A 26,032-nucleotide genomic window follows, 5' to 3' on the forward strand; every position below is an offset into this window, starting at 1 on the left:
GTGCAAAAATTTGCATAAATTCCCAAAATCTTAAAATTTCAAAAAAAATTGCCAGAATGTCATTAATTTAAGTTAAAAAAACAAACAAAAAATTATTGAAACTTAAAAATAAAAAATAAAAAATTTAAGTTAAAAAAACTTGCAAAAATATCAAATCATTTGAAGGCTTTATTGCAAGAGGTAATGCATTTTTAATTCAATGAAATGTTAACATAATTATTTAGTTTCAGTGTCTTTAACCATCAATACCCGCTGTAAGAAAAATAATAAAAAAATCTTTATTTCAATTTTTTTAAAGCTGCAAGGACCCCCTGCAAATGAGGCAAAGAGCCACATGAGGCTCTAGAGCCACAGGTCAAAGACCCTTGCTCTAAACTATCCCCCTTAGAAGGATCTGTCTGTAATCATATAAAGATATTACAGAGGTATCAGAAGGAAACAATAAAGCCAAAAAATAAGCATAATATCTCTTTTGAAAATTAATTAGTGCTATGTTAGAAGAAGTATAGGGTTACAAAAAAATGTAATAACTTGTTGCTTAATGTCATTCAAAATATGTTGTCTTTTGTTTGTTTGATTCTTGATTTTTTTGGGGGGTATTTTTAGAGTAGGAAAAAAGTTGTCTTTTTCACTTTTCACTTTTCACTTGACTAGAAAGTCGCACACTGGAGGGAGCATGTGTGTGTGTGACCTGAGGCTGCTGTTCCTCTGACTCTCCAGCAGAGGGCAGAGTTATGCGTTTATCATTTTCTCAACCAAACAGTAGATGCACTGGAATCATGTCAGAACATGTCCAGAGCATCTCACAGAAGGTCCAGAAACTCCCCGCTCCTGGTGCCAGAATCCCCCGACGTGCAGTGATGGAGGAATGTGAAGTATGCAGCTGTTTGGACGTTCTGATAAATTCATCCTGAGCCCAGCTCGTTACTGTGACAGAGACACCATGGGAATAAACAGTTTATGGACAGTCAGGGCATATCTCTGCATTAATGAGATTCATCCTGACGGTCACGTCTGATACTGGGCTCAGAGTTCAGTGAGAAACTGATTAATACACTGAGAGGCAGAGGGAATCTGAGCCTCTTCAGTCACTGTGGAACAGATAATTTCCAATTGGTCGTTGATTACAGTTATTTTCTTTAAAATTCAGAGCAGGAAAGTAAGGCTTTAGAGAGCTGAGTGGCAGTGATGTCACTTTCTTTTTTAACTGCTCTGAACTGAGCCTCAAACAGATCAGACATCAACATCCATCATGAATCCTACAAACCATTTTAACCTCTGACCTCTGAAGACAGGGACAGGAACCTGAAGCTCACAGGAAAAATATTTCATTTGTAGTCTTTTTTTTTTAATTTAAATTATATTAAAAGATGCCATGAGAAGGATCTGTCTTAATTTGATGGCAGTGCCACCTTTTGGCCTGGAGTCTCAGGCACACTGTCGTAAAGATGTAACTTTTAACCAGGCGTGTTTGTTTGGAACTACTTTTCTTTGTTAGAATCAACTTTTTACTGGATACCCCCCAGGTAAGGTATTTATCAGTACAGTTACGTAGCGCTGTTGTTTGAAACGTGACAACAAGCAAACGTTGTGAGTTTGTCCCGTACGTCAGTAGCCAGCAATATGTAGCGCTACTAGCAGCCCGGTGCTACGACTAATCAGCAGGCTAACGGTACAACAAGCTAACTGTGTTTTTCAGCATAAGTTACCAAGTTTATCTAAGTATGAAGTAAACCAGCGTTACAGGACGGGAAAATCCAGGGTGAAGCCTGAAGTTACCTCACTAAGAGAGGATGCAGCATTTTAGTAAAGGCCTCTGGAAGTCCAGAACCGTGCAGAGATATTTGAAGGTTTCCATCATTTCAGCAGGTAAGCCATCAAGTGTAACCTGCTCTGTTTTTAAGATCTTGTCTAGTAGGGGTGGAGTTAAAAAAAAAACAATGTATCGTAGTATCTTTTGGGATTTTTCAGTGATTTTTAATAATGATTTTTTTTTTTTTGCTCAAAAAACTGTTTTTATCTTTTTTATTTTTTTTTTCATTTTTGTTTTTGTTTTATTATTATCATTGTTATTATTGTTATTATTATTAATATTATTATTATTATTATTATTATGGTTAGTTTATTTATTCATTTTTTTATCTTTAGTTATTTATCTATTCATTTAATTAATTTTTTGTCCTGAGTTTTTCTTTTATTTTTGTCTTTCTTTATTATTATTATTATTATAATTATTAGTAGTAGTATTATTAGTTTATTTATTTATTTTATTTATGTTTATTATTATTATTATTATTATTATTATTATTATTATTATTATTATTATTATTATTATTATTATTATTATTAATATTATTATTATTATTATTATTATTATTATTATTATTATGGTTAGTTTATTTATTCATTTATTTATCTTTAGTTATTTATTCATTTAATTATTTTTTTTCCTGAATTTTTCTTTCATTTTTGTCTTTCTTTATTATTATTATTATTATTATTATTATTATTATTATTATTATTATTATTATTATTATCAGTTTATTTATTTTATTCATGTATTTTTTTTTCATTTATTATTATTATTTTTATTTATTAATTTTCTTGGGATTTTTCTCTTGGGGATAAATCAAGTATAATCTTTTCTATTCCAAGCTGGAAAGGACAAAAGTTGAGATGTCAGATCCCTGAATGAATCTTGAAAACATGTGATTGAAATATGGCTCACGATTTTAGTTGTAGATATCATCATCATTTTTTTTGTTTTTACCTGATCTGTTGTTAAAAAAGCAAACTGAAAACAAAAACTATCAAAGAATCCCAATTAGATTTGAATCGGCCCCAAAATTGTAAAAGAATCGAATCAGGAGGAAATTGTAACATACCAGCTCATATCCTGGTAACTGTGATTTCCAGCAATCAGCTTGTGGGATAACTTTGCGGCTTCACTCAGGGAATCCTTTTCCTCACGGTCCTGGACTTGTCGAGGTGAGATGGTTTTAAAGTGGCCTGAGAGAGTAAGATTTAATAAGTGCTGAGGAAAATCCTGTAGCCGTGAGCCATTAACAGTTTCTTTACTACAAAACCCACAATCCCCCTGCGATCATCACTCCTGGGTTTGTTTCCCTTTCCCTCCTGCTCCAGATGAGTATTTTATTTCCAACACAGAAGTCTTCATAATGATAGCCTCCCTTAGCAACAAGCAGGCCTCCTCCTGTGAAGCAGCACATGGCACCAGGATCCCAGGATGACATCAGTTTCCACTTGAAAGTCCAAGTCAGGCCTTCAGGACGACCCATCCCTCTTTACACATCTGTGACATTCATTTTAGGAAGTCTGTGAGCCCGTCCCAGGCGCGCGGACGGAGGGACCGGAAAAGAAAGTGGCCTTCCTCCCTCCTCCTCCTCCTCCTCCTCCTGAGCTGTCAGAAGTGGCACATAGCAGCCCCTCTTAGTCACCGTGCCCTGAAAAAAAATTGGTTCAACCAGAGAGAAAAATGTAAACGTTTAAGTAGGTTTCCGTTTCATTCATGAGTGCAGCTGAGTCACTGGGACTTTGTGGACTGGAGGAAGTAAGGAAGTGTCCTGGACTCATCCATTCAGTGTTTTATCAACCCAGTGAAGCATGTTCAGACGATGCTGCTACTTTTTTAAGCAGCTGTACCTGTAATGTTTGTATTAACCAGTAGATTAACAGCAGTTAAATGGTTTCTTTTGCAGCCATAGGGACTAAACAATATTTCACACCCTCATGAAGCATTTCAGCAGCTTTTAGCAGAGTGTTTGGTGTTTTAACCCATGTCTCATTGCTTTTGGGTCCCCCTGGCCTAAGGGTCTCAACCTGTGGCTCTGGAGCCTCAAGCTTTACTGTGGTTCCTTGAAGCTTTAAAAGATAAAAAATAAACATTTTTCTTACAGAGGGTACTGATGATTAAAGACATTGACACTAAGTAAAATCATGTTAACATTTTGTTGAACTCTATATGCTTCACCTCTTGAAATAAAGCTTTCAATTTCTTTTGAGATTTTTGCATTTTTTTTTTTGCTTTTTGAAATTTAGTCCAAAAAACTGAATATTTTAATTTATTTTTTTTTGCAAAGTTCTTTTTTTTTATTTCAATTACTGAATTTTCAGCATATTATTTAAGTTCCACTTTAAAAAAATGCTGACTTTTTAAATTTTTAAAAAATTTTGAATTTTCTTTTTTTTTGCAGATTTATACAATTTTTGCAAATATTTTAAATTGAAACAATTTTGGAAAAACTTTGCAAATTATTCAATTTTTATAATTTTGCAAGTTTATGAAATTTCTAAAAAAAAATTATATTTGCAGTTATAAAAAATAAAATAAAAAAAATACACCACATGTACAATTTTATAAACACAAAAACTTCTTGTTGAATCATATGTTAGATTTTTACTGTTTAGAATTTTAACACTTTTTTGTCTTGTGTTTTTTTCTCTCTTTCTTCTTGTCTTGCTTCTTTTAAATTCCTGTTTTGTTTTCTATTATATAAATATATATTTTTTTAATTTAAATTTAAAGTGTTTTTATAGAAAAGCACTCTATAAAATAAATGTATCATTATTATAATAATTATTATTAAAATAGAAAGGCAAGGCAAGTTTATTTATATAGCACATTTCAGTATGGCAATTCAAAGTGCTTTACAGACAGAACAAATAAAAAAAACATTTAAAATTCATTAAAAGCAGATTAAAATCAAAAAGATACAATTAAATAATAAGAATAAAAGGAAAAAAAAAAAGTTAAAATAGTTTTTAAAACAGATGCTAAGATATTGCCAATATGGCCGTCTGATGATGACAGGCTTCAAAACACTGCCTCAGAAACAGATGGGTGACATCACAGAGACCTTGTATGAGTGATTTCCTGTTTGTTTGTTGTTTGTAGGTGCAGTTGTGGACGAATCCAATGGAAAAGTTCTGGTTGTCCAAGACAAAAACAAGGTATTTACACTTCGTCCATCACTTTCATCTCAGAATCTCAGTAAATAAATGCTTGTGTTGTTTTAAACAATAAGTGAGAAGTCAAACTGGGTATTTCCTCTCTCAGGAACTCAAATGAAACCTTGATACGTTCGAGATATTAGGTTACCTAAAGCAGAGGAACACACATTCCTCAGCAGAAAGTACGGTGACATTTTCTGGTCAGTCAGACGTTATTTTTGGCACGTTGGTCAGCAGCTCTGCCTCATTCAGCTCCGTCTGAAGCATCACATATCTCGGTGCCTCTAAATTGTCAGTGATTAGTTTTGTTTGTTTAGTGAGTTTTGAGTCGCCTCTGTTGACCCAGACGTGGGTGGATCTTTAGCTCCTCTCACACCGAACACAGCTCCACGCAGCATCAGTGGCCTCAGGTAAACAGGCTGTTTACACGAGCTGAATGTGCTCTAACAGCTCGGGGAGCGTGTGTGTGCGTCAGCCCTCACAGAGCCCTGCTGTGGTGCTCCAGATGACGTACAGCAGGCCGCTCTGACAGACCTGTTTACAGTCACGGTCGGCCAGAAGGAGATAGAGCCAGTTTGAAAGAGGTGATTGCACCGTGATGCTGCAATTTGGGAAAAAGTCACCCTGAAGGGAGGGTTCGACCTCTCTGAGCCAATAAAACCTCTTCACACACGCTTCATCTGTTTGTTCCGCAAAAAAACTTTATTAATGATGTTTTGTTAAAAGTAGTAAGTAAAAGCAACTCAATGTATTCATTCATGTAGACATAGTGAAGAGGATCTGCTGCAGCTCAAAGCGAGCATCAGAATGGGGAAGAAAGGTGATTTAAGGGACTTTGAACGTGTCATGGTTGTTGGTCTGAGTATTTCAGAAACTGCTGATCTACTGGGATTTTAACCCACAACCATCTCTAGGGTTTACAGAGAATGGTCCCAAAAAGAGGAAATATCCAGTGAGCAGCAGTTCTGTGGGACAAAATGCCTTGTTGATGCCAGAGGTCAGAGGAGAATGGACAGACTGGTTGGAGCTGATAGAAAGGCAACAGTAACTCAAATAACCACTGGTTACAACCGAGGTCTGCAGAAGAGCATCTCTGAACACACAACACGTCCAACCTTGAGGCAGATGGGCTACAGCAGCAGAAGACCACACCGGGTGACCCTCCTGTCAGCTAAGAACAGGAAACTGAGGCTACAATTCACACAGCAACACCAAAACTGGACAATAGAAGATTGGAGAAACGTTGCCTGGTCTGATGAGTCTGGATTTCTGCTCCACATTCAGATGGTAGGGTCAGAATTTGGCGTCAACAACATGAAAGCATGGATCCATCCTGCCTTGTACCAACGGTTCAGGCTGCTGCTGCTGGTGTAATGGTGTGGGGAGATTTTCTTGGCTCACTTTGGGCCCCTTAGTACCAACTGAGCATGGTTTAAAGTCCAAAGGAAAAAAAGAAGAAAAAGGAAAAAAAAAAGAAAAAAAAAGAGAAAAAAAAAGGAAAGAAAGGAGAAAAAGATAAGGGGGGACAACAGGAAAAAAAGAAAGAAAAAAAGGAAAAGCAGGGGGGGGGATAAAAAAAAAGGGAAAAAAAAGGAAAAAAAAGATAAAAGGGAAAAAAAGAAGAAAAAGATAAAAAAATGAAAAAAGAAAGAGAAAGAAGTAAGAAAAAAAGAGAAAAAATAATAAAGGGGAAAATAAGAATGAAAAAGGAAAAAAGAAAAAAAGGACGAAAAAAGAAAAAAAAGAGAAAAAAGAAAAAAAAGAAAAAAACAGAAACAAGAAAGTAAAAAGAAGAAAGAAAAAAGAGAAAAAATAATAAAGGGGAAAATAAGAAAGTAAAAGGAAAAAAGAAAAAAGGAAGAAAAAAGAGAAAAAAGAAAAAAAGATGAAAAAAGAGAAAAAAAGAAAAAAGAAAAACAAGGGGGGACAAAAGAAAAAAGGAAAAAAGAAAAAATAAAGAAGAAAGGAAAAGAAAGGGGGAAAGAAAAAAAATGAAAAAAAGAGAAAAAAGAAAAAGAAGAAAGAAAAAAGAGAAAAAATAATAAAGGGGAAAATAAGAAAGTAAAAGGAAAAAAGAAAAAAGGAAGAAAAAAGAGAAAAAAGAAAAAAAAGAGGAAAAAAAGAGAAAAAAGAAAAACAAGGGGGGACAAAAGAAAAAAGAGAAAAAAAAGAAAAAAAAGGAAAAGAAAGGGGGAAAAAAAAGAAAGGGAAAAAAAAGTCCACAGCCTACCTTAGTATTGCTGCTGACCATGTCCATCCCTTTATGAGCACAGTGTACCCATCTTCTGATGGCTACTTCCAGCAGGATAACGCTCCATGTCATAAAGCTGGAATCATCTCAGACTGCTTTCTTCAACATGACAATGAGTTCCCTGTACTCAAATGTCCTCCACAGTCCCCAGATCTCAATCCAATAGAGCACCTTTGGGATGTGGTGGAACGGGAGATTCTCATCATGGATGTTCAGACGACAAATCTGCAGCAACTGTGTGATGCTATCATGTCAATATGGAGCAAACTCTCTGAGGAATGTTTCCAGGACCTTGTTGAATCTATGACACCAAGGATGGATGAAATCGAAAAGAGGATTTTGTCATGAAATATAAAAAGAAATTAGTAAAGACAGGCATTCATCTGCAACACATCTGTCCCAGCCAGGGTACAGAGGTCTATCACAGAGCTATAAACAATACTCGTATTATTATGAAGGAGAGTTACAGGCATTTAAAGAAACCATGAATGAAATTGTGCTTGGAAGCAGAAATCTCAAATGTTGCAACCAAAACAGGAATTGTCTAACATCCTCTCCAACATTATTTAACGTAGAGAGTTCAAATAATTTAATCAACTTTGTATTATTTTTATCAGGGGAAGACTTTCTTGGATTTTTAGATTATAAAATCAGGATCAAATGACCAATAATATAGAGTTTTTTATATGTGGAAACTTTTAGACGGTCCCTTTTCCAGCCTGTCAGTGAACACAACACCAAACATGTCCCGGTCAGGACGCTGAGCAGCGTTTAATGCTTCTTTACGGCGTCTGTCCTGAAGCAGAGGGAAACAGTTAGTGGCCTGGGAGTGCGGAGGGTGTTTTATCTCTTCCTCCTCCTCCTCCTCCTCCTCCTCTTGGGCCTCCCCATGGAGCTGTTTACTGGAAATGGTCTTTGTAACAGTCTTGCCCTTTGGCAGCCGAGCGTCTCTGGCAGAGCGAGCCTGTTCAGAGCTCGCGGAGGGTTACAGACTTCCTAAAAGAATATAAATACACACCGGACATTATCGCCCTCTCATCAGAGCAAAAGAAAACAGATCCCCAGCGGAGCAGAGGAGACTTCATCCATCCATGGGTGGAAGTGTTAAATCCACCCTGAACAGCGATGACATTTAGCGTTATTTCCCCAAAGACTGAGCGCTAACAGCTCACAAATGTTTGGCTTCAATAAAAAATAAAAACACTTCGTGGAGTTACACAATATTTCTTTATTTCTTCCTACAAACATTTGTCCCAAACAGCTCCAAAAATAAAGCATTCTGTCAACAATACATGAAAAAAACAAGCTGTAGTGCATCTGTGTTCCTCACATGGGGCAAAACGAGGAAGAGCTAAGATAGCATGATAGCTTAGCATACAAAATACTTTAAGGAACTACAAAAATATATACAACACTGATGTCTTAACTTAACCAGCAGCATTCTGTTCTTAAATATAAGGATAAGTGGTGAAACACACTTCAGGCATGTCTCTGGACGCATCAGATGTTCGTCTTCCTCCAGAGGAAGAAATGAAACGACTTCAACGCTCAGAGTTAGTGCCTCATACTGAAAAAGAAAGGGCTTTAAGGTTTTTATTCTGGTGTTCCTCTACGATACATTTACAGCAGTGCCGTCTGTCACAAGAGGTGTTCAACTTTAACTTGTGTTTTCAGACAAAAAATGCTTGGAAGTTCCCCGGAGGTTTGTCCGATCCAGGAGAGAATATCGGTGAGTGCCACGCTCAGCAGAGCGAACAATGACTACAGTACTTCTAGCTCCTTCAGTTTGACATTTAAAGATGATATACATTCATGAAACTGTACAAAATAAGGTACATAATATAAAAGCAAAGAATTATATTTCCAAATTCACCTTTTTGAACGTGTTAAAGCAGCTTTAGTGTTACATAGAAGATCCTTCTCCATAAGCAGCGTCTGATTTCTGTATTTACATAAACAGGAAGTAAGTTTGTCCTCTTTCAGCTCGGTTTTTAAGCACACAGATGTAATTCTCTTGTTATGTGACCTGTGCTGAATTTCCCACAGGTGCCACCGCCGTCCGTGAAGTCTACGAGGAGACCGGCGTCCGCTCCGAGTTCAGGTCTCTGCTCAGCATCCGGCAGCAGCACAACCACCCTGGCGCTTTCGGCATGTCCGACATGTACATCATCTGCCGACTCAGCCCCGTCACCTACGACATCAACTTCTGCACGCAGGAGTGTCTGCGCTGCGAGTGGCTCGACCTCGCCGAGCTGGCCAAGACCAACGAGACCACGCCCATCACCACCCGCATCGCTCGGCTCCTCGTCCACGGCTTGGAGCGCGGCTTCCAGCACATCGACCTCAGCATGGAGGAGCTGCCCGCCGTCTACTCGGGGATGTTTTATCAGCTCTACCACCGGCAGCTTCCTCTCAAACTGAAGCCGTAGTTAGAGGACGTGATGACACACGGTCGTCTTTATTCTGATATCTAAACTCTATTTAAGACCGAAATAACCTGAAGTGTATTTCTCACACTAACTGTTACTGTTGACGGACTGTGGTGCAATAGACTGAACCTCTCAAGTGTTAACTGTTAAAAAACTCTGGTACCTGCAGAACGGCAGACGTCTACACGGTTTGTTATGTTGTGTTCACACCAGACTTGAATAAAAATCTTGCAAACAAATTACAGGTAAAATCTTGGCTGGCAGCTCAAGTTTTGGATGTTTGACAACAAAAACGATGGGTATTTTGTCTAAATTTTTGCTTTAGACAGCTAGATGAAACTGTAGACTGTTTGGAGATTGGTCACATGTGAATTTGTAAACAGTGCTCGTTACAGTTGCTTATTCCAAAGAGAGATGATCCTTTCTTTCCCTTAGTTTTCTGGAAAATTGAAGAACAGTTTAATAACATCTTTGTGCAGCTAACCCAAGGGTCTGCAACCTCAGCTCTGGAGCCTCATGCGCCTTCAAATGTTTTAATTCTTTTGTCATTTTTTCATAATTAGAAAAATAATTTCTGAATTTTTTAAGGTTTTAAATTTTTTTGATAAATTTGGAATATATAGAATAAAAAAAAATAAGCATTTTTTTTAATTACAAGTTTCCATTTTTTGCAAATTTTTTACAATGTCAATTTTTTTTATTTTATTTTTTTTTCATATAAAGAAATACAAATTTCTAAAGATTTTGCATTTTTCCAAATTTTTCAATATTCAAAAATTTGATTTTTTTTTATTTTTGAATTTTTTCCCATTTTTGGCTTTTTTTTTAAATTAATTTATGACATTCTGACAAATTTTGGAAATTCTTGCAAATTTTTGCACTTTTTTCAAAATCCTTTTTTTGTTTTTGAAAATTCAAAATTCTTAAAATTTTTTACAACCTATTAAATTTCATAAATGTTGCAATTTTTTTAAATTTATAACATTACAAATTTTTCCATTTTTTAAACATTTTCAAATGTATAAAAAACAAACGGAGATGTCACATGTTCAATTAAACAAAAGAGTTGTTTAATTATTCACTAGATTTAAAAATGTTTAGAATTTTATTTACTTTTTTGGTTTTATTGTGAAGGTATCGGCTCCCCAACAACTTTAATCCAGGTGAGTTGAGGCAAACTAGCTCTTATGAAAATAAAGGTCGCAGACCCGAGCTAACCTTTACTTTAAGACAGCCCCTTTGTTATTTATTTTTAAAAAATAAACAGGATCAGAAACAGCTCATTGTGAGGAATAGTGACCTGAGTCCAGCTATCGGCAGTTTTTGAAAGTTTGTTTTTCCCTTATTATCATCTTTGGATACTTCAGAGGAATTAAGCGAGCAGATAACTTTATTCCTGTCTGGTGTGAACTCCACATAAAGCCCTTTTTTAGCGGCCATCTTTGTAGTCCACTGCTCGGGCACAAGCGGCTGCTAGCTGCTGGTTTCATGTCTCATGGTACTGTTTAAAATCCTGCTGTAGTTTAACAGGAAGTAGTTGATGTTTTTAACCAGTATCTTCGTTTTACAGGCTGCCTGATGTGGACTCTTCAATCTCATAACCATGTTGTTTTTTTGTTTTTTTTTCTTCAGTGCCATTCAGCATTTGGACTTTTTGCACAAACCTCAAGGAATCTCAGTTTTACCAGAAAACAAAATATCAACAAGCTCAGGAAATGTTCTCTGCATCCTTTAAGTTTGTCAAGTAGTGCTAAAGTAGAGCGTGTGTTTGGTCTGAATTAATGTAGTCTCCTGATTTTTCCATGTGTAATTTGGTTTCCTGTTAAAAGTATTTCCCTTGCATGTCGTATTCAAGCTTATATTATTTTGCTTTTACCAGCTAGTGCTCTTCTTCATCCCTTATCACCTCATATTTAATCTCCCGTTCAAAGAGGACAGATCCGTACAGGTAAAGAAAGCGGTTTGCACTCGAGCAGTTGGTTCCAGCTCTCGTGCAGGATGTGGTCGGCCACAGTCCGAGCCCGGTGTGACAGAAAAAAAGGAACGGAACAGTCAGAAAGCATCACAGCTATTTTGGGCAATGTTGATGGAGCGCGTTGTCTTCATTGCCGTCACATCTCCTTCTTTGTCGCTGGAGTTAAGGCAGAAATATTTCCGCTTTCCCAGATTAGCATTTGGCAGACATTGGAAGAAAAAGAATGGCCTTTTGGCCCGGTCCTGTTTTGCTTCCAGACTTATACTGGCCAGTCCGCTTCAGTGCCACGTACATGTTGGGGTACTTCCTGGAGCGGTAGGTGTTGTAGTTGTTGCTCTCCAGTCGCTCCAGGAAGTGACATTCATCTGTAGCTCGTCTCTGGAGGGAAAACACAGAGATGATGGATTTAACGTCAGGTTCAGGGCTTAAAGAGAAGTTTTTAACTAAATACTAAAATTATTAAAAACCAAATAAAATAAGAGTGCAAACAAAGGAAGGGGGAGGAAACTGTGAATAAATTGTGGGATGTCCTGTCTTCATTTACTGTATCACAACAAAGGTGCATGTGTTGAAAACCAAGGCTGGAGCCAGAATTTCAGGTACAAAAGTTTGTAGATCGTTAATTTAATTAATAAAAAACAACTGGCAATGATTTACCCTTACTGTGTGTGGTTTTAAAACAGATTTGGTCGCTTTTTTCACCTTTAATTACATTTTTATAACCTTTTTAGGCATCAAGTAGATCTTTACTGGAAGAAACTGAAATCTTATCAAGTGTTTTTGTCTTATTTTAAGTAAAGATTGTCTTGTCATACTTTATATGAGCCACATTCACCTGACTAGTTCAGAAAAATGTCTTATTTCAATTTATTTAAAGACAAAATGAGGTCTGAATTGCTTGTAAAAATGAAATCTGCCAATGGGAGAAGAGAAAAGTTACTTGTATAAGACATTAATCTAGTTTTAAGCAATTTTCTCTTGTTACCTCGGCAGATTTTTTTTTTTTTACTTTTTACAGCAATTCAGACCTCTTTTTTGTCTTTAAATAACTGAAAACAAGACGTTTTTCTGGACTGGTCAATTAAATGTGTCTCATATCAAGTAAAACAAGACATTTTTACTTAAAATAAGACAAAAACACTTGATAAGGTTTCTGTTTTTTGCAGTGTTCCTGCAATCACCTTCCTGAGAAGAGTGGCGCTCTAACGCAGCTGTAAGAGCCGGGACATTAATCACAGTTGAATAGGGTTGGGTTTTGCCAAGAACCTCATGATTTGGTTCGATATTGATTCAAATGCTTCGATTATCGATTTTCATGCCCCATGTGAACATATGTGGTGTGTCACCTCACGTTTTGGAGCAGTAAAACAACCCAAACATCAGACTTTAAAGGATCTGGCTTTATGCTGCTGCTGCTTTGGCTGACATTTTGTTGTTGTTTGGTCTCTGGTGGCCCTCGTCCATACAACTCAAATAACACGTACAGTCCCCCTCACTTGGTTTGAGGATTTGCTGAATCGATATTGAGTTGGGCGAGGAAATATTTCAATGCATTGATTCATTAGTATTCTAACCCATCCCTACAGTTGAATGAAGTAAATAAAGATCTAAAGTCTTTCCAAAAGTAATGTTCTGATCCTGACCACATAAAAACTGTTTCATTTTTCCCTTTTTTTTGTTTGTTTTGTTTTTCCCGCCCAACAGGCTAAAAAACATGGCTCATTTTACAAAAAGCATCTAACACAAACAAAATGAACATGAAGTGACAACATTTTACAGTTCTCCTTTTATACTGTTTAAAAAATATTAAAAATTAAAATTGAAAGGAACATTTAGGTTGGGCCTGTTTACAGTGGGTGGGCCTGAGACCTCTGGGAGCCCACCCATAATGCCGCCCCTGTTGAATACAAAGATTTATTGCGTCTTTCTAGGAAAAACAGGATCCTGTAAAAAGCATTTTGTCAAACTTTTTGTTTTTTCAATTTATCCTGAAGGTACACTGCAAATACTGAAATCTTATCCAGTGTTCTTTTGTTTTTTTGTTTTTTTTACTAAGTCTGAGCCACATTCAAATGATCAGTCCAGAAAATGTCTTGTTTCAAGTTATTTAAAGACAAAACTGAGGTCTGAATTGCTCTTAACAAGTTAAAAAAAATCTGCCAATTAAACATGAGAAAAGTTTCTTGTATTAAGACATTTTTCTTGTTTTAAGACATTTTTTGAGTAACTTTTCTCTGATTCCATTGGAAGACCTTTTTTTAGACCTCATATTTGTCTTTAAATAACTTGAAATAAGACATTTTTCTGGACTGCTCAGGTCAATGTGGATCATGTTAATTCTAAAAAGACATTTTCTACTGAAAAAAAGACAAAAACACTTGGTAAGGTTTCAGTTTTTTGTAGTGTGAGAACAAAAACTCTTGGTTGGAGCTTTTTCTAAAGATGTTTCCTTGAGACGTGACCTGGGACATTTATTCCAGGTGTAGCAAGTGTTAATGGACGAATATGAAACAAACACAAAAAGAGAAAAGAGGTGCTTGAATTTGTCCTTTTTCCTCTGAATGAAGGTAAACATCAAAGTTTTAGTTTGGCCTCTGAGATGTCGTGTCCCAGTCCCCCCTGGTAGAAACATGAAGCAAACATTAATTACTGAACGTCTGGCCAGAATCTGGCTGCCTGGCTGGGCGTTAGCCGCCCCGCAGCCCGTCCAACAAGAGGCTTTTGTTTTTAGTCGACTGTGACTGCACGGCTTTGGAGCCATTAGTCAGGAGACTCCTTCTTTCAACCCGAGCAACCTCCAGAGGATTCTTTAATTATGAAAGGCCAGAGCTGCCACCAAACGGCATCATGGTTCAGAAATGAACGTCTGCAGCAGCTCTGTGGTCATGTTTGGTCGTTTCTGCAGTTTGAGGGCCACTGAACAGCTGGACGGGACATGATATACTCCAAGAAGGATGGCTGATTGTTTCATGCAGTCTGTCATTACATTTAGTTTTCCAAGGCCCAGGTGGATCACATTTCACAGTTAGATAAAGATGTTGAAAGGTTTGGCCTTGAATGCATTTTGAAAATGTAACTCTGCAACATGGTTCGCCAGTTTTATTCACAACACGAGTCAGGGTGTAAACCTTTAAAGACGACTTCACAAAGTAAAGATAAAAAAGTTACACACGTGCCACAAGAACAAAAACAACAATCCTCCCATCAGACAGAAAGAAACAAGAGGTGAACACAGCTCAGAGCAGAACAGCGCGGCACCCTGGGTGGCAGCTCCTGTAGCGTCTTATTAGGCGGAAATGCCTCTTGCCAATTATATGGACTGTGGACAAGCCCTCAAAACCTCAAAACCACATCAGTCAGGAGCACTTTACACTTCCACTGCTGCTGTGAGAAACATTTCAGCTGCCGTGTTAAAGTGGAGTCAGAAATTTCTCTGAAGAATCCATGAAAAATAATACAACGGTGTGTTGCATTCACCAATAAAAAAAAAATCCTCCTGTTTTTACAAGATAGTATCTCGTTAAAAAAAAAGTATTTATCTTTGATTTCATGTTTTTAACGAGATACTATCTGTTAAAAACAGGAATCTGAAAAGCAAAGGAATTCCTAAAAAATGTTAAATGGCCATCTAAAAAATAAGAAAAATATTTTTTAAATTAATGTAATTTCTTTATTTATTATAATTGTTATTATTCATTCGTTTAATTAATCAATTATTTTTTTAAGAAAAGAAATTCCTGGAAAAATGTTATATAGCCATCTCAAAAAATTAAAAATAGTTGTTTTTTTATAAATTAATTTAATTAATTTATTTATTATAACTGTAATTATTTATTCATTAAATTAATTTACTAATGATTTTTTTTAAGTAAAGGAATTCCTAAAAAATGTTAAATATTTTATATAAATTTAATGAATTAATTTATTATAATTGTTATTATTTGATTAAAAAAATCAATGTATTGATAAATTTATTTAGTAAAGTAAAGGAATTCCTTTAGTTTAGTAAAGGAATTCCTAAAAAATGTTTAATTCTCATCTCAAAAATTAAAAAAATAATTGTTTTTTAGTAATTTTATTAATAACTTTATTATAATTGTTATTATTTATTTATTAAATTATTCTATTAATAAATTTAATTTTTGAAAAGTTAAGGAATTCCTAAAAAAAATGTTTAATCGTCATCTCAAAATTCAAAAAAAAAATTTTGTTTTTTTAAATTAATTTTATTTATTTATTTATGATAATTGTTATCATTTATTTATTTAATTATTTTTTATTAATTAATGTATATTTTTGAAAAGTAAAGGAATTCCTAAAAAATGTTAAATTACCATCTCAAAAATAATTTTGTTTCAAATAAATTTAATGAATTAATTTATTTTAATTGTTATCATTTATTTATTAAATTTATTTTATTAATAAATTTATTTTTCATTCAAAAAATATATTTATATTGTTTTTTAGGTTTTTTAATTTGGGTGAAGACAACACGGCACTTGAAAAAAAAAAGGCTTAAATCAGAAAAAAAATTCGGCCTGATGCAGTATGATGTGAAAATAGTAAACACTTCATGGTTCTTTTCATCTCATCCATCTGCATGGTGATAATTCTGCCTTGGGGCCTTTTTTTAATCTGTGGCAAACCTTTGCCGACTCTGACAAAACAGTGTTAACTAATTATTTCCTCAGGAGGGCGGCTCTGTGGAGGGGGGCTGATAAATATTTGGTTTCCAAAACAAAGCGGACTGCACTGAGCTCGGTTCAGTCGACAATCAGCTGGAAGATATGACCCGTAACCGTCCCTGAGTGAGTTTTGGAAATGTTATTTCCTGATGTCATCGATCAGCGTTGAAAGTCATGTCAGAGCTCTTTAAAAGAGGAACAAAGCGAGGTTTGTTAGTCTGAGGATGATAACGTGACTCACCGCTCCAAACAGTCGTCCGTCTCTGTTCATGGCCAGATAGCGGTTTGCAGAAACTCCTTTGATGACCACCTCCCCCACCGAGGTCGCCTGGAGCTGGAGCTTTACTGAGGGAAGAGACAAACTCTGTCACAACAAGACAAACGTCAGATGTTTTCAAAAGGCTGAAGTAGAGGTTTAATGAAAAGATAAAGATGAACATCAAACGTCCCTCCTGTAGAAATGCAGCTCTGAAAGTTTGTTGTTGTAGTTGAGGATTAGTGATTTGCTTAATGGTGCAAAACACACCAAATAAATCGCTCAAGAGCAAATCAAATTGAAAAGCAAATAAAGCAGATCATTGAATAACTGGATCTGGAGCCATAACAGTTTAGTATTCGTTCATATTTTCTCCTCCATCAAGTCACAGGAACAAGTGGATTTCTCCAAGTTCTCAAACCAAAAAAAAAATCAGCTTAAGACAACGAAAAAGGTAAAATGCTCTGTACAAACAATAATGAAAAGAAATGTTAGCATTGCTTTAAAGAGGGGGTATTCTGCCTTTTCATAGCTGAAACATGGATACAAGGTAACTTCAGACTGAGCATGTGCAGATTCTCTAACATCTACATCTCCATATGTTGGAGAAATCTTTGAATCTGTCTGTGAACTGAGTCTGTGAATTTTACAAAATCTTCCCAAGACTTGTTAAAGTGATAACATGTCCACTCCTGGCAGGCCTGTAAGAGCCCAGAACATCACAACTACCCTAAAGGTTACTAACAGCCTAAAATATAATAATAACCCAAATGGAATTTTTAAAAAAGTAATAAAACCTGCAGTGTAATAACTTTTTGCACAAAATGTAACAAGGTATGACATTTTTTATTATTCAGATTTCAGGCTCAGCACTGTTATTACATTATCAGCCAGTTATTACATTTCAAACTTTATAACAACTTTTTTATTATTGTTAAATTTTGGGTCATTGTTACAGTTTGGGTCGTTGTTGGATTTTGGATTATTGTTACTTTTTGGATCTCTGTTACATCGTAGGTTTTTGTTACATTTTTGTGTGGTCGTTGGAATTTGGGTCATTAGATTTTAGTTCGTCAGATTTTGGGTTATTAGATTTTGGGCGGTTGTTAGATTTCATGCCATTGATACAACTGAGGTTGTAACGTTTTGGGTCGTTGTTGGATGTTGGATCATTGTTACTTGTACATATCTATTGTACATTTTTGGGTGGTCGTTACATTTTGGGTCGTTGTTAGATTTTGGGTCTTTGTTTAGTTTTTAGTCTTTAGATTTCAGGTTGTTAGATTTCGGGTCATTCGATTTTGGGTCTTTGTTTAGTTTTGGGTTGTTAGATTTTAGGTTGTTAGATTTTGGTAGTCAGAATTTGGGTCGTTTTTAGATTTGGTGTAATTAGGCTTTGGGTCATTAGATTTTTGGTAATTTTTAGATTTTGGGTTGTTGTAACCTTTCATGTCACTGATACAGCTTATGGTTGATGCTGGATTTTGGATGATTATCTTTTTCGGCTAACTGTTACATAGTAGGTTTTTGTTACATTTTTGTTTGGTCGTATTAATGTGGTAACATTCTGGGTCGTTGTTTCATTTTTGGGTCTTTGTAACATTTCATGTCATTGATACAATTTAGGTCATTCCATTTTAGCCAGGTCACCCTTGCAAAAGAGATCTCAATCTCAATGGGTTTCTCTACCTGGTTAAATAAAGGTTAATAATTTTGAGTCATTGTTTGGTTTTGGGTCATTAGATCTTGGGTCTATAGATTTTGGGTCTTTGTCACATTTCATGTCATTGATACTATTAAGGTCGTTACATATAGCGTCGTGTTGGATTTGGATTTTTTTTTACTTTTTGTAACATTGTAGGTTTTTGTTACATTTTTGGGTGGTTGTTGGAATTAGGGTCGTTAGATTTTGGGTCTTTGTTAGGTTTTGGGTTGTTAGATTTTGAGACGTCATTAGATTGCGGGTCTTTGGTTTTGGATTTTTAGATTTTGGGTCATAACATTTTGGGTCATTGTTACTTTTTTGGGTCTTAGTTACATTTCATGACATTGATACAATGTAGGTCGTTAGATTTTGGTCGTTGTTGGATTTTGGGTCTTTTTTCGGTTTTGGGTTGTTAGATTTTGGTTCATTAGATTTTGGGTTGTTAGATTTTGAGTCGTTAGATTTTTGGGTCTTTGTTACATTTCATGTCATTGATACAATTGAGGTCATTACATCTTGGGTTGTTGTTAGAATTTGGGTTGTTGTCACATTTTGGGTGTTTGTTACGCCTCGGCTCCAACAAGGCCTTCGGGAAGCTGGCCAATCAGAGGGATGGGGTTTAGTGGAGCAGCGACCCTTAGAGTGACAGAAGCTCAAACAGACAGAAGCTAAAATAAAGGTTTTCTAAAACACCAGAGTGGGAAAAAAAAGGTTTATTTTTACCTGTAAAGTTCGTTAAGCTGATACAAGTGAACCAAAGGGACAGAATAAAGTCCAAAAAAAGGCACAATACCTCCTCTTTAAAGTGCTTGTGTCTCTGAAAAAAAACTTTGTTTTCCAAAACCTCATTTTACAATAAAGTTAGCTACTTAGTTGGATCAGAAGTGAAACACAAACACACCTTTGGTTGAAATTCAACAGAATTTTGTTGAAGATTTTCTTCATTTTGGCAATAATTTGGTTGAAATAAATGAATAAAGTTTGATTCTTGCAACTGATAACAACAAGCTGACTCACTTCAGCTGCTCAACAGCCCAAAACCATCTTCACATTATTTTCTACAGCGCGTGCAGCGAAACCACCAGAGAGGAAGCCGAGGCTCCATCAGGTCAATTAGGAGATCTGTGCTGAATAAACTCACACACAGACTTCAGATACACACGCATCTGCGTACAGTTAGGCTCCCTGGCTGCGTGATTCATCCTGCAGATCAAAGAGGCGTTCTGCCCTGACACAAATCTCCAAGTGCTGTGGGTGGCTGTGGTGTGTTTCTGTGTTTACTGCTCTCATTATGACCCACAGTTTTCCTAAACGCAGGAAATCCTCCCTCAGTGATCCTCTGGATCTGCAGAGGATGGTCCAGTCTGACCGCGTGGAGGCACCAGTTCAGAGATGCAGTCGCTCACTGAGAAGACAGGTGAGCTACCTCAGACTGCGTTCACTGAGTGTATCTGCTAACTGTACTCCAGCTGGAAGGTTTGTTTGGTTGGCCAAAAAGTTGGCAGGATGCGGGCCGCTTTAACAGAAGGACCATTGACAGAGCTCTGCTCAGGTCCATTAACCATTAACCAAGATGGCAGCAGCCTAATGATCTCTAATCATTACTTCTTTATGACTCATGGTGAAATAATCCATCCTGAACCAACGATACTCCTGGTTTGAAGGTTGATTCAGGATGCTAAGACGCAACATGTTTTTTGAGATAGCTCCTCTTTCCTTCAACTGGTCTCACACTGTTTTGGAGTAACAGCGAGAGTGAAAAGTGATATCTGACACACCACTTGCAGCTAAGTGGGAAATACCAATTCTTATTGGTATATTCCAGTTTTAAACTGGGATACCAGTTCCATCAGGGGTAAAACACTTGTCTAAGGCTGGTATCATCTGTTTTCTGACACTCATACTTTGTTTGTATTGACAATATAACTGTAGCAGTAATGAAAATGAGTGTATGTATTGTTTGGTTTTTAAGTATTTTTTATGTGTGTGTCAGAGTCAAACCTTTGCTTTAGTGTCTTTTCCTGTTCAGTGTAACTGAGTGTTCTGAGAGTAGCAGTCTGTTTAACAGCATTGGTTAGCATTAGCCTAGCCTAACCTAGCCCAGCCACTGGCTGTTTTCCAAACCTGCATACTACTTTCTGATTTTACATGCAGTAAGTAGTCTGTTTTGTTGGGTCTGTTTTTTCGTATACTACTTTGGTTACAACTTTCAGAAAATAAAGTTACAGCTGATGGATTTTATTTTGCCTTTTTTATAAATGTAAAACACAAACTTTGGGTAAATCTTGGCATTTCAGTTATTTTGTTGATCATATCATAGCAGAATCATCATATTTGACTTATATTGTTGATTGAAAATAAATCTGGAAGAGATTTTTATTTTTACAGCTGGTGGAAAAACCACTTCTATATAATCCAAATATGATTTAAAAAAGGTAATTATTGGTTTGTATGGGCTTTAATTAGTTTGTCAAAGCAAATTCATTTTTTTTATAACTGGAAGTGACAAGATTTACTTGTTGTATTGTAGTTGTAAAACCTGCCAACCACATAGGCTAACAGCGTAAGCACCATGAATTGTGGGAAACAGTATGCCAGGTAGACTGGCCCGTTGCATATTGAGAAATTTTCCTAAACAGTAGGACATCCAGGGATTTTTGGTATACTGCAGACTTTGCAAGTATTTGCATACTGACTACTACAGACTGTATTTCAGCCAAAATAGTCGGCACTGCTAGGATAGTGGGAGGTTTGGAAAACAGCCACTGTTTCCAGTCTGGCTGAACTGAATGCAGAGCATTTCTTCTTCTTCTTTAACTGCAAACAACTGAGATTTTTCGGGTTGCTAGGCGCCGCCCTGTTGGCTATGGCCGCCTTTTGCAGCAGCTCTCTCTTCTTTGTATTTGGAGTGGATCATTACTTTGTATGGTTCATTGTTGGTCATGGACACCAAACTTTTTGTGTCTTCAGTGATATTTTTACTACTTTTCTCCTGTGTTTGTCTGGAGATCCTACATGTAACCATGGCTGCATTATTTACATGTGAAATCAGCTGTTAGCAGCCTGTAGCATGTCAGTGCTAACTGGTGCAAGGCCTGATGTTTCCCATAAGGTGAGGAGAAGGAGGTGAGGACGACGTGCTGGTTCTCAGGTGTGCGCTAAGAAGTGACGACATGGACCTGTCCTTCCATCCATCGTTATTGGGAACGTAAGATCTATCTCCAATAAGATGGACGAGCTAGCTATGCTAACCCAACAACAGAGGGAATACCAGAGGGCAGAGTAGCATCATGCTATTCACAGACATGGCTAACAGAGCTAACAGCAGACACCAACACCACATGTGAAGAGCTTCACCTGCTGTGAGCAGACAGGATCCAGGAGACAGAGACTGAACAGACTGCTGAAGAAGCTCAGTCCTGGACCCTGTGGAGGTGGAGGCTGGCTGACTGGACAAAGATGGACAAGCTGTCAGCATCTATTTTCTTATGGGGCTTTTTGCACTTTCTATACACTTTCTTACTTTTGTTTTCTTGATTTCTGCTGTGACTTTAATTTTGTTGTACTTGTTACAATGACAAAAAAGTTCTATTGTATTCTAAACAACTGAGATTCTTACTGCCACCTACTGTTCACATGCCTGTACTATTAAATCAAATCAATGAAACTTTATAACTTTATACTGTTAAAACTGCAGGACAAAGAGCTTTTTAAGCTTGTTTTGTTGAAGCCTATTCTTGTTAAAGTCATACAAAACTGGAAAAAAATGAAATATTATCAAGTGTTTTTGTCTTATTTTCAGTAGAAAAGCTTTTTTAGACTTAATCTGAACCAGAGTCACCTGACCAGTCCAGAAAAATGTCTGGTTTCAAGTTGTTTAAAGACAAAATGAGGTCTGAATTTGCTTAAAACTAGTTTTAAGCAAATGGTTGGTAAGCATTTTTTCATTCCTTTGGCCTTTTTTTTTTTTTTTTTTTGCCTGTTCCAAGCAGTTCGGACTTCATTTTTTCTTAAGTAACTTAAAACAAGATATTCTTCTGGACTAACCAGCTGAAAGTGGCTCATATCAAGTATAAAAAAGACATTTTTTATTTAAAATAAGACAAAAACACTTGGTAAGATTTCAGTTTTTTGGAGTGGAATGCCACCCCTTATGAGGTCATGTGCCATAAGTGTTTAAAGCAGTTCAAGGTCCTCATTACTGATCAAATTATAACTGTTGATAAAAACAAAACACGACTGTCGGTCTGATGAAGGCATGTCGCATTGGAGTGGCATACCACAGATGGAATGGGTTTCCAAGTTTTCGAACTGGCATATGCCACTCAGGTAATGGTATATGCCATTTAGCCGCAAGTGGCGTGCCAGAGTTGGAGTTTTGGGCCCACCTGTCTAAAATGTCACATCGGATCTTCAGTAACACATCCAAAGCTGTGTCTGATTCCCTCCCCAACAACTGATGCAACTTTGAACACAGGCTTGAAAGTTATCAGAGATACAGAAGCACCTAGAGGTATCACGTTTCCCCAAAAGCTGTTGAAAAAGATGTGCTGACTTGTGGAGAAATAGAGGAAAACTTTAAGCTTAGAAACACAAGCGTATTTTTGTGTGTTTTAAAGTCATAGTTTCGTTTTCGTCTATTTTGTTGACGTCAAACTCTGCCAGGGACCTCCAAATCAGGAGTTCTCCTCACGCTGTCTTCTCTGACGTAAACCACACTATGAGTCAGCATCAGCTTTCACCAAAAATGTCAAACATATTCCATGAAGGTTCCCATTGATCAAGGACGGGGAGGTGTTCTTCTCCTGAACTGGAGTTATTAGACTTTCCAGAGGTAGACCTACACACACTCTGGTGTTTACAAGTGGAGAGTAAACCTCAGCAAGCTGGAAAATTCACATCGCTCCTCCATTACTTTCTCTAACTTAACTCTTACTTCCCTGTTGCATGTTGAGAAAATGGTAAAAAGAAGCTTTGTGTGCAAGCAAAGCAGACTTACTGTGGGGGTCGGTCTTCTCCCGGATCCCATCCACTCCCCCATCGGACCTAATCCTCAAGAAGAAGCCCCCGTTTTTACAGTACAGCCGTTTAGGATCCTTGAAGCTCCCGGGAGGGAAGCCGCCGCTGCCGCCGTCTTCAGGTGTTGAGGGAAGCGTGGTGATTTCTCCCGTGGCCATCTCCTCCTCTTTCCCTGCTTCCCGGCGACTGCTTCGTCTCCTTCTTGAGAAGTGCAGGAGCCCCACTGTGGCCTCCCACCTCCCACTAACTGTTGCCTGTTCTCTCCTCCCCTCCTCCACACTGCTTCACACTGACTGATTCTGCTTAACCCCCAGAGGTCACTTGAAAGAACACCCCTCCTGTCCGGGCAGCAAGTGCCCTCTGAGCCTTGGGAAATCTGAGGCGAGAGGAGTCCTGAGTGCTTCTACCCTCCAACCAACATGAAATCAAGCATTCCTCGGAGCTCGTCTCAAGTTTGCAGAGTCTGCCGCGGCTTTGCCAAAGTCCTCTGAGCGCTCTGTGAGGGGGGGATGCATGTGGCTTCCCCTGCTCTTTCACTCTTCTTGCAATGAAGTGTTTAAACCATGGCAGCTGGCTTAGATCTGTGTGGAAGGCTTTCCCCTTTGGGCCTCAGTTCGCATGCGCCCTAGGAGCACCAACCGACACACACACATGCTCACGCCCACTAATGCTCAGCGATTTCACCAACCAGCCCAGCAGAAGTCTGGAAAGGAGAGGAGGGTAAGGAGGGTAAGGAGGGGGACGTGCAGCTTGGACTGTGCCTCCGAGATCCCTGGAGCTGCCAAGAGCAGGAGCGGGCACGTGAACAGAACCAGTGTGTTCATTCATCAGGTCTGTTCTGGAGTAAGAGGAGGCGCAAAGAGGAGGCCCACATGGATAGCTTCTTAATGAATCACTCAGGGATGTTAAAAGGTGAAGAAACAGCAACATGAAGGAGAATAAAAAGACTCCATCCTGTTCCCAACGTTCCTCCGTGTTGGGTTGACGATGGAAGTCTGTCTCCTGGATCTGTTCCTCTCTGAATTACGGCCGTCCGTTTCCTAAATTAAGCAAACACTGGTCAGGACATCTGGGGAAAGGTGACCACATCTGACACGCGGGCTGGGTCAGTAGAAAGTCAGCTGTGCTTTGGTTTGACGTCATGTTGGCGACCCCCCTGGGACTGGTCGGCGAGTATCTGACCCTCGGCCAGGTTTCTGGGGTGACTCAGGCCGGAGGCTCGTGTAGCTGGAAGGTTTGCTGTCCAAACAGGAATCACGTTTCAGAAAGGGTTAATGAGGTCTGGGACATTCCTTGGGTGTGTTTCCTGGGACTCAGGAATTCCTCAAACTGATGGAGGTTTATTCATGGGTGGTTTGCCCAACGCACGTGATCACATACCAGGAGGAGTGCAGGGAGCCGGGTACTCATCTGAATTAGCCGAGTCTACAGCGTGGTGTTTGGGTTTGTGTGTCATCCACTGGGTTCTGGCTGTTTGCCGAGAGGCAGGGAAGTCTGCACGACAAACGTCTTAACGATGGCAGAGAAGCAGACGGACCAGCAAGCTTCAGTTAGCCTTTCAACACAAACTCCATCTTTAAGTCCACTGCAAAAAACTGAAATCTCATCAAGTGTTTTTGTCTTATTTTCAGAAGAAAATGTCTTTTTAACTCCTGACTCCAGAAAAATGTCTTATTCCAAGTTATTTTAAGACAAAATAAGGTCTGAATTGCTGTAACAAATAAAAAAAAGTCTCCTGATGAAACAAGAAAAAAGTTTCTTGTATTCAGAAATTTTTCTAGTTTTAGCAATTTTCTCTTGTTCCATTGGCAGATTTTTTGCTTGTTACAACAATTCAGACCTCATTTTTGTCTTTAAATAACTTGAAAAAAAAGTGAAGCCTATGTGGAAGTGCTAAAAGTCGCAGTTCATTGAGAATCCGCTTGAGTCTGGCTGCAGAAAGACCAGAAGTCACATTCACACCCAGCCATAAAAACAGACTTAAAAACATATTTACAGCCTGGTTCAAAAAACAGCTTGGGTCTAAAACGCTGATTTCTCTATCAGAACACACTGTACGGTGAGTGAAATCGTTTCTATCTCGGCGGTTTAGAAGTTGTTAGGATCGTTTGGTTGTCCAATCAGGGGCACAGCTCAGGTCATGTGACTGACGAGCACCCTGTACCTGTGTTAAAGGTGATGGGTGATGTCACGGAGGCTACATCCATGTTTTATACAATGGTTTTTATGTTTACGCCTGTCGTCCACACGAAACTGCAGCCATACGTCACTAAATACGATGCTTCCTGAGAACGCCAGCCAAAGTGAAGATTTTGTAAAACTCTAGTTTCATGGTTTCATGGGAACAGAGTTTTTGGTTTTCTAACGTCACAGCCGAATGACGGGGTTCATTCTGATTGGCTGGCACAGGTTCTACATCTGAAAAGTCCTGTACCCATGGTGGATTAAGATGAGACAAGACTCCTTATCTTGTCTTGATGTTGTGTTTCTGTTAATAACATTTTATTAACAGTAATGGGTCTAGACCTGTTCATGTATCTGGAAAGTGTCCTGAGATAATGTTAGTTATGATTTGGCGCTATACAAAATTGATTGAAAAACACTGACACCTATGGGTTTGAAATCCCTCAAGCTGCGCTTCTCAGTAGATTTGCTGCGCTGCGTGCGCACAAAAGTCTTTTTAAAAAACGAATGGAGGGGGTTATTTTTTCTGAAAATGCCTGGCTACATGTGGACAAGGC

The 26,032-nt window shown here is 37.7% G+C and overlaps 2 protein-coding genes across 2 annotated transcripts in view; one reads left to right on the forward strand and one right to left on the reverse strand.

Moving 5' to 3' along the window:
* nudt6 (nudix (nucleoside diphosphate linked moiety X)-type motif 6) overlaps positions 1-10,184 on the forward strand; it is a 13,650-nt gene extending 3,466 nt beyond the window's left edge. Inside the window, exons 3-5 of the mRNA XM_074674447.1 lie at positions 4,916-4,971; positions 8,897-8,951; positions 9,269-10,184. Coding sequence (XP_074530548.1) covers positions 4,916-4,971; positions 8,897-8,951; positions 9,269-9,651 — 494 coding nt within the window. The 3' untranslated portion in view covers positions 9,652-10,184. The remainder of the gene's footprint in view (positions 1-4,915; positions 4,972-8,896; positions 8,952-9,268) is intronic.
* A 16-nt stretch (positions 10,185-10,200) lies between these two features.
* Positions 10,201-23,904, reverse strand: fgf2 (fibroblast growth factor 2). Its single transcript, XM_074674448.1, has 3 exons — positions 23,272-23,904; positions 16,553-16,656; positions 10,201-12,004 (listed from the first exon to the last, which is right to left on the reverse strand). Exons 1-3 carry the CDS (start codon positions 23,447-23,449, stop codon positions 11,819-11,821), a joined length of 468 nt encoding a protein of 155 aa, XP_074530549.1. The 5' UTR covers positions 23,450-23,904; the 3' UTR covers positions 10,201-11,818.
* Between the last annotated feature and the right edge of the window lie 2,128 nt (positions 23,905-26,032).

The sequence above is a fragment of the Halichoeres trimaculatus genome, unplaced genomic scaffold (assembly GCF_033239565.1).
Source record: "Halichoeres trimaculatus isolate MK-OKI-2021-1 unplaced genomic scaffold, fHalTri1.1 fHalTri1_scaffold_7, whole genome shotgun sequence".
Taxonomy (NCBI): domain Eukaryota; kingdom Metazoa; phylum Chordata; class Actinopteri; order Labriformes; family Labridae; genus Halichoeres; species Halichoeres trimaculatus.

What these genes read in the sequence shown, in the direction of transcription:
- fgf2 (XM_074674448.1), bottom strand. Translation starts at nt 23,449, where the DNA reads ATGGCCACGGGAGAAATCACCACGCTTCCCTCAACACCTGAAGACGGC. An exon ending in GGAGAAGACCGACCCCCACA is followed by an intron (nt 16,657 to 23,271) that starts GTAAGTCTGCTT and finishes CTCTTCCCTCAG; the next exon opens with TAAAGCTCCAGCTCCAGGCG. An exon ending in ACGGACGACTGTTTGGAGCG is followed by an intron (nt 12,005 to 16,552) that starts GTGAGTCACGTT and finishes TTTTCCCTCCAG; the next exon opens with AGACGAGCTACAGATGAATG.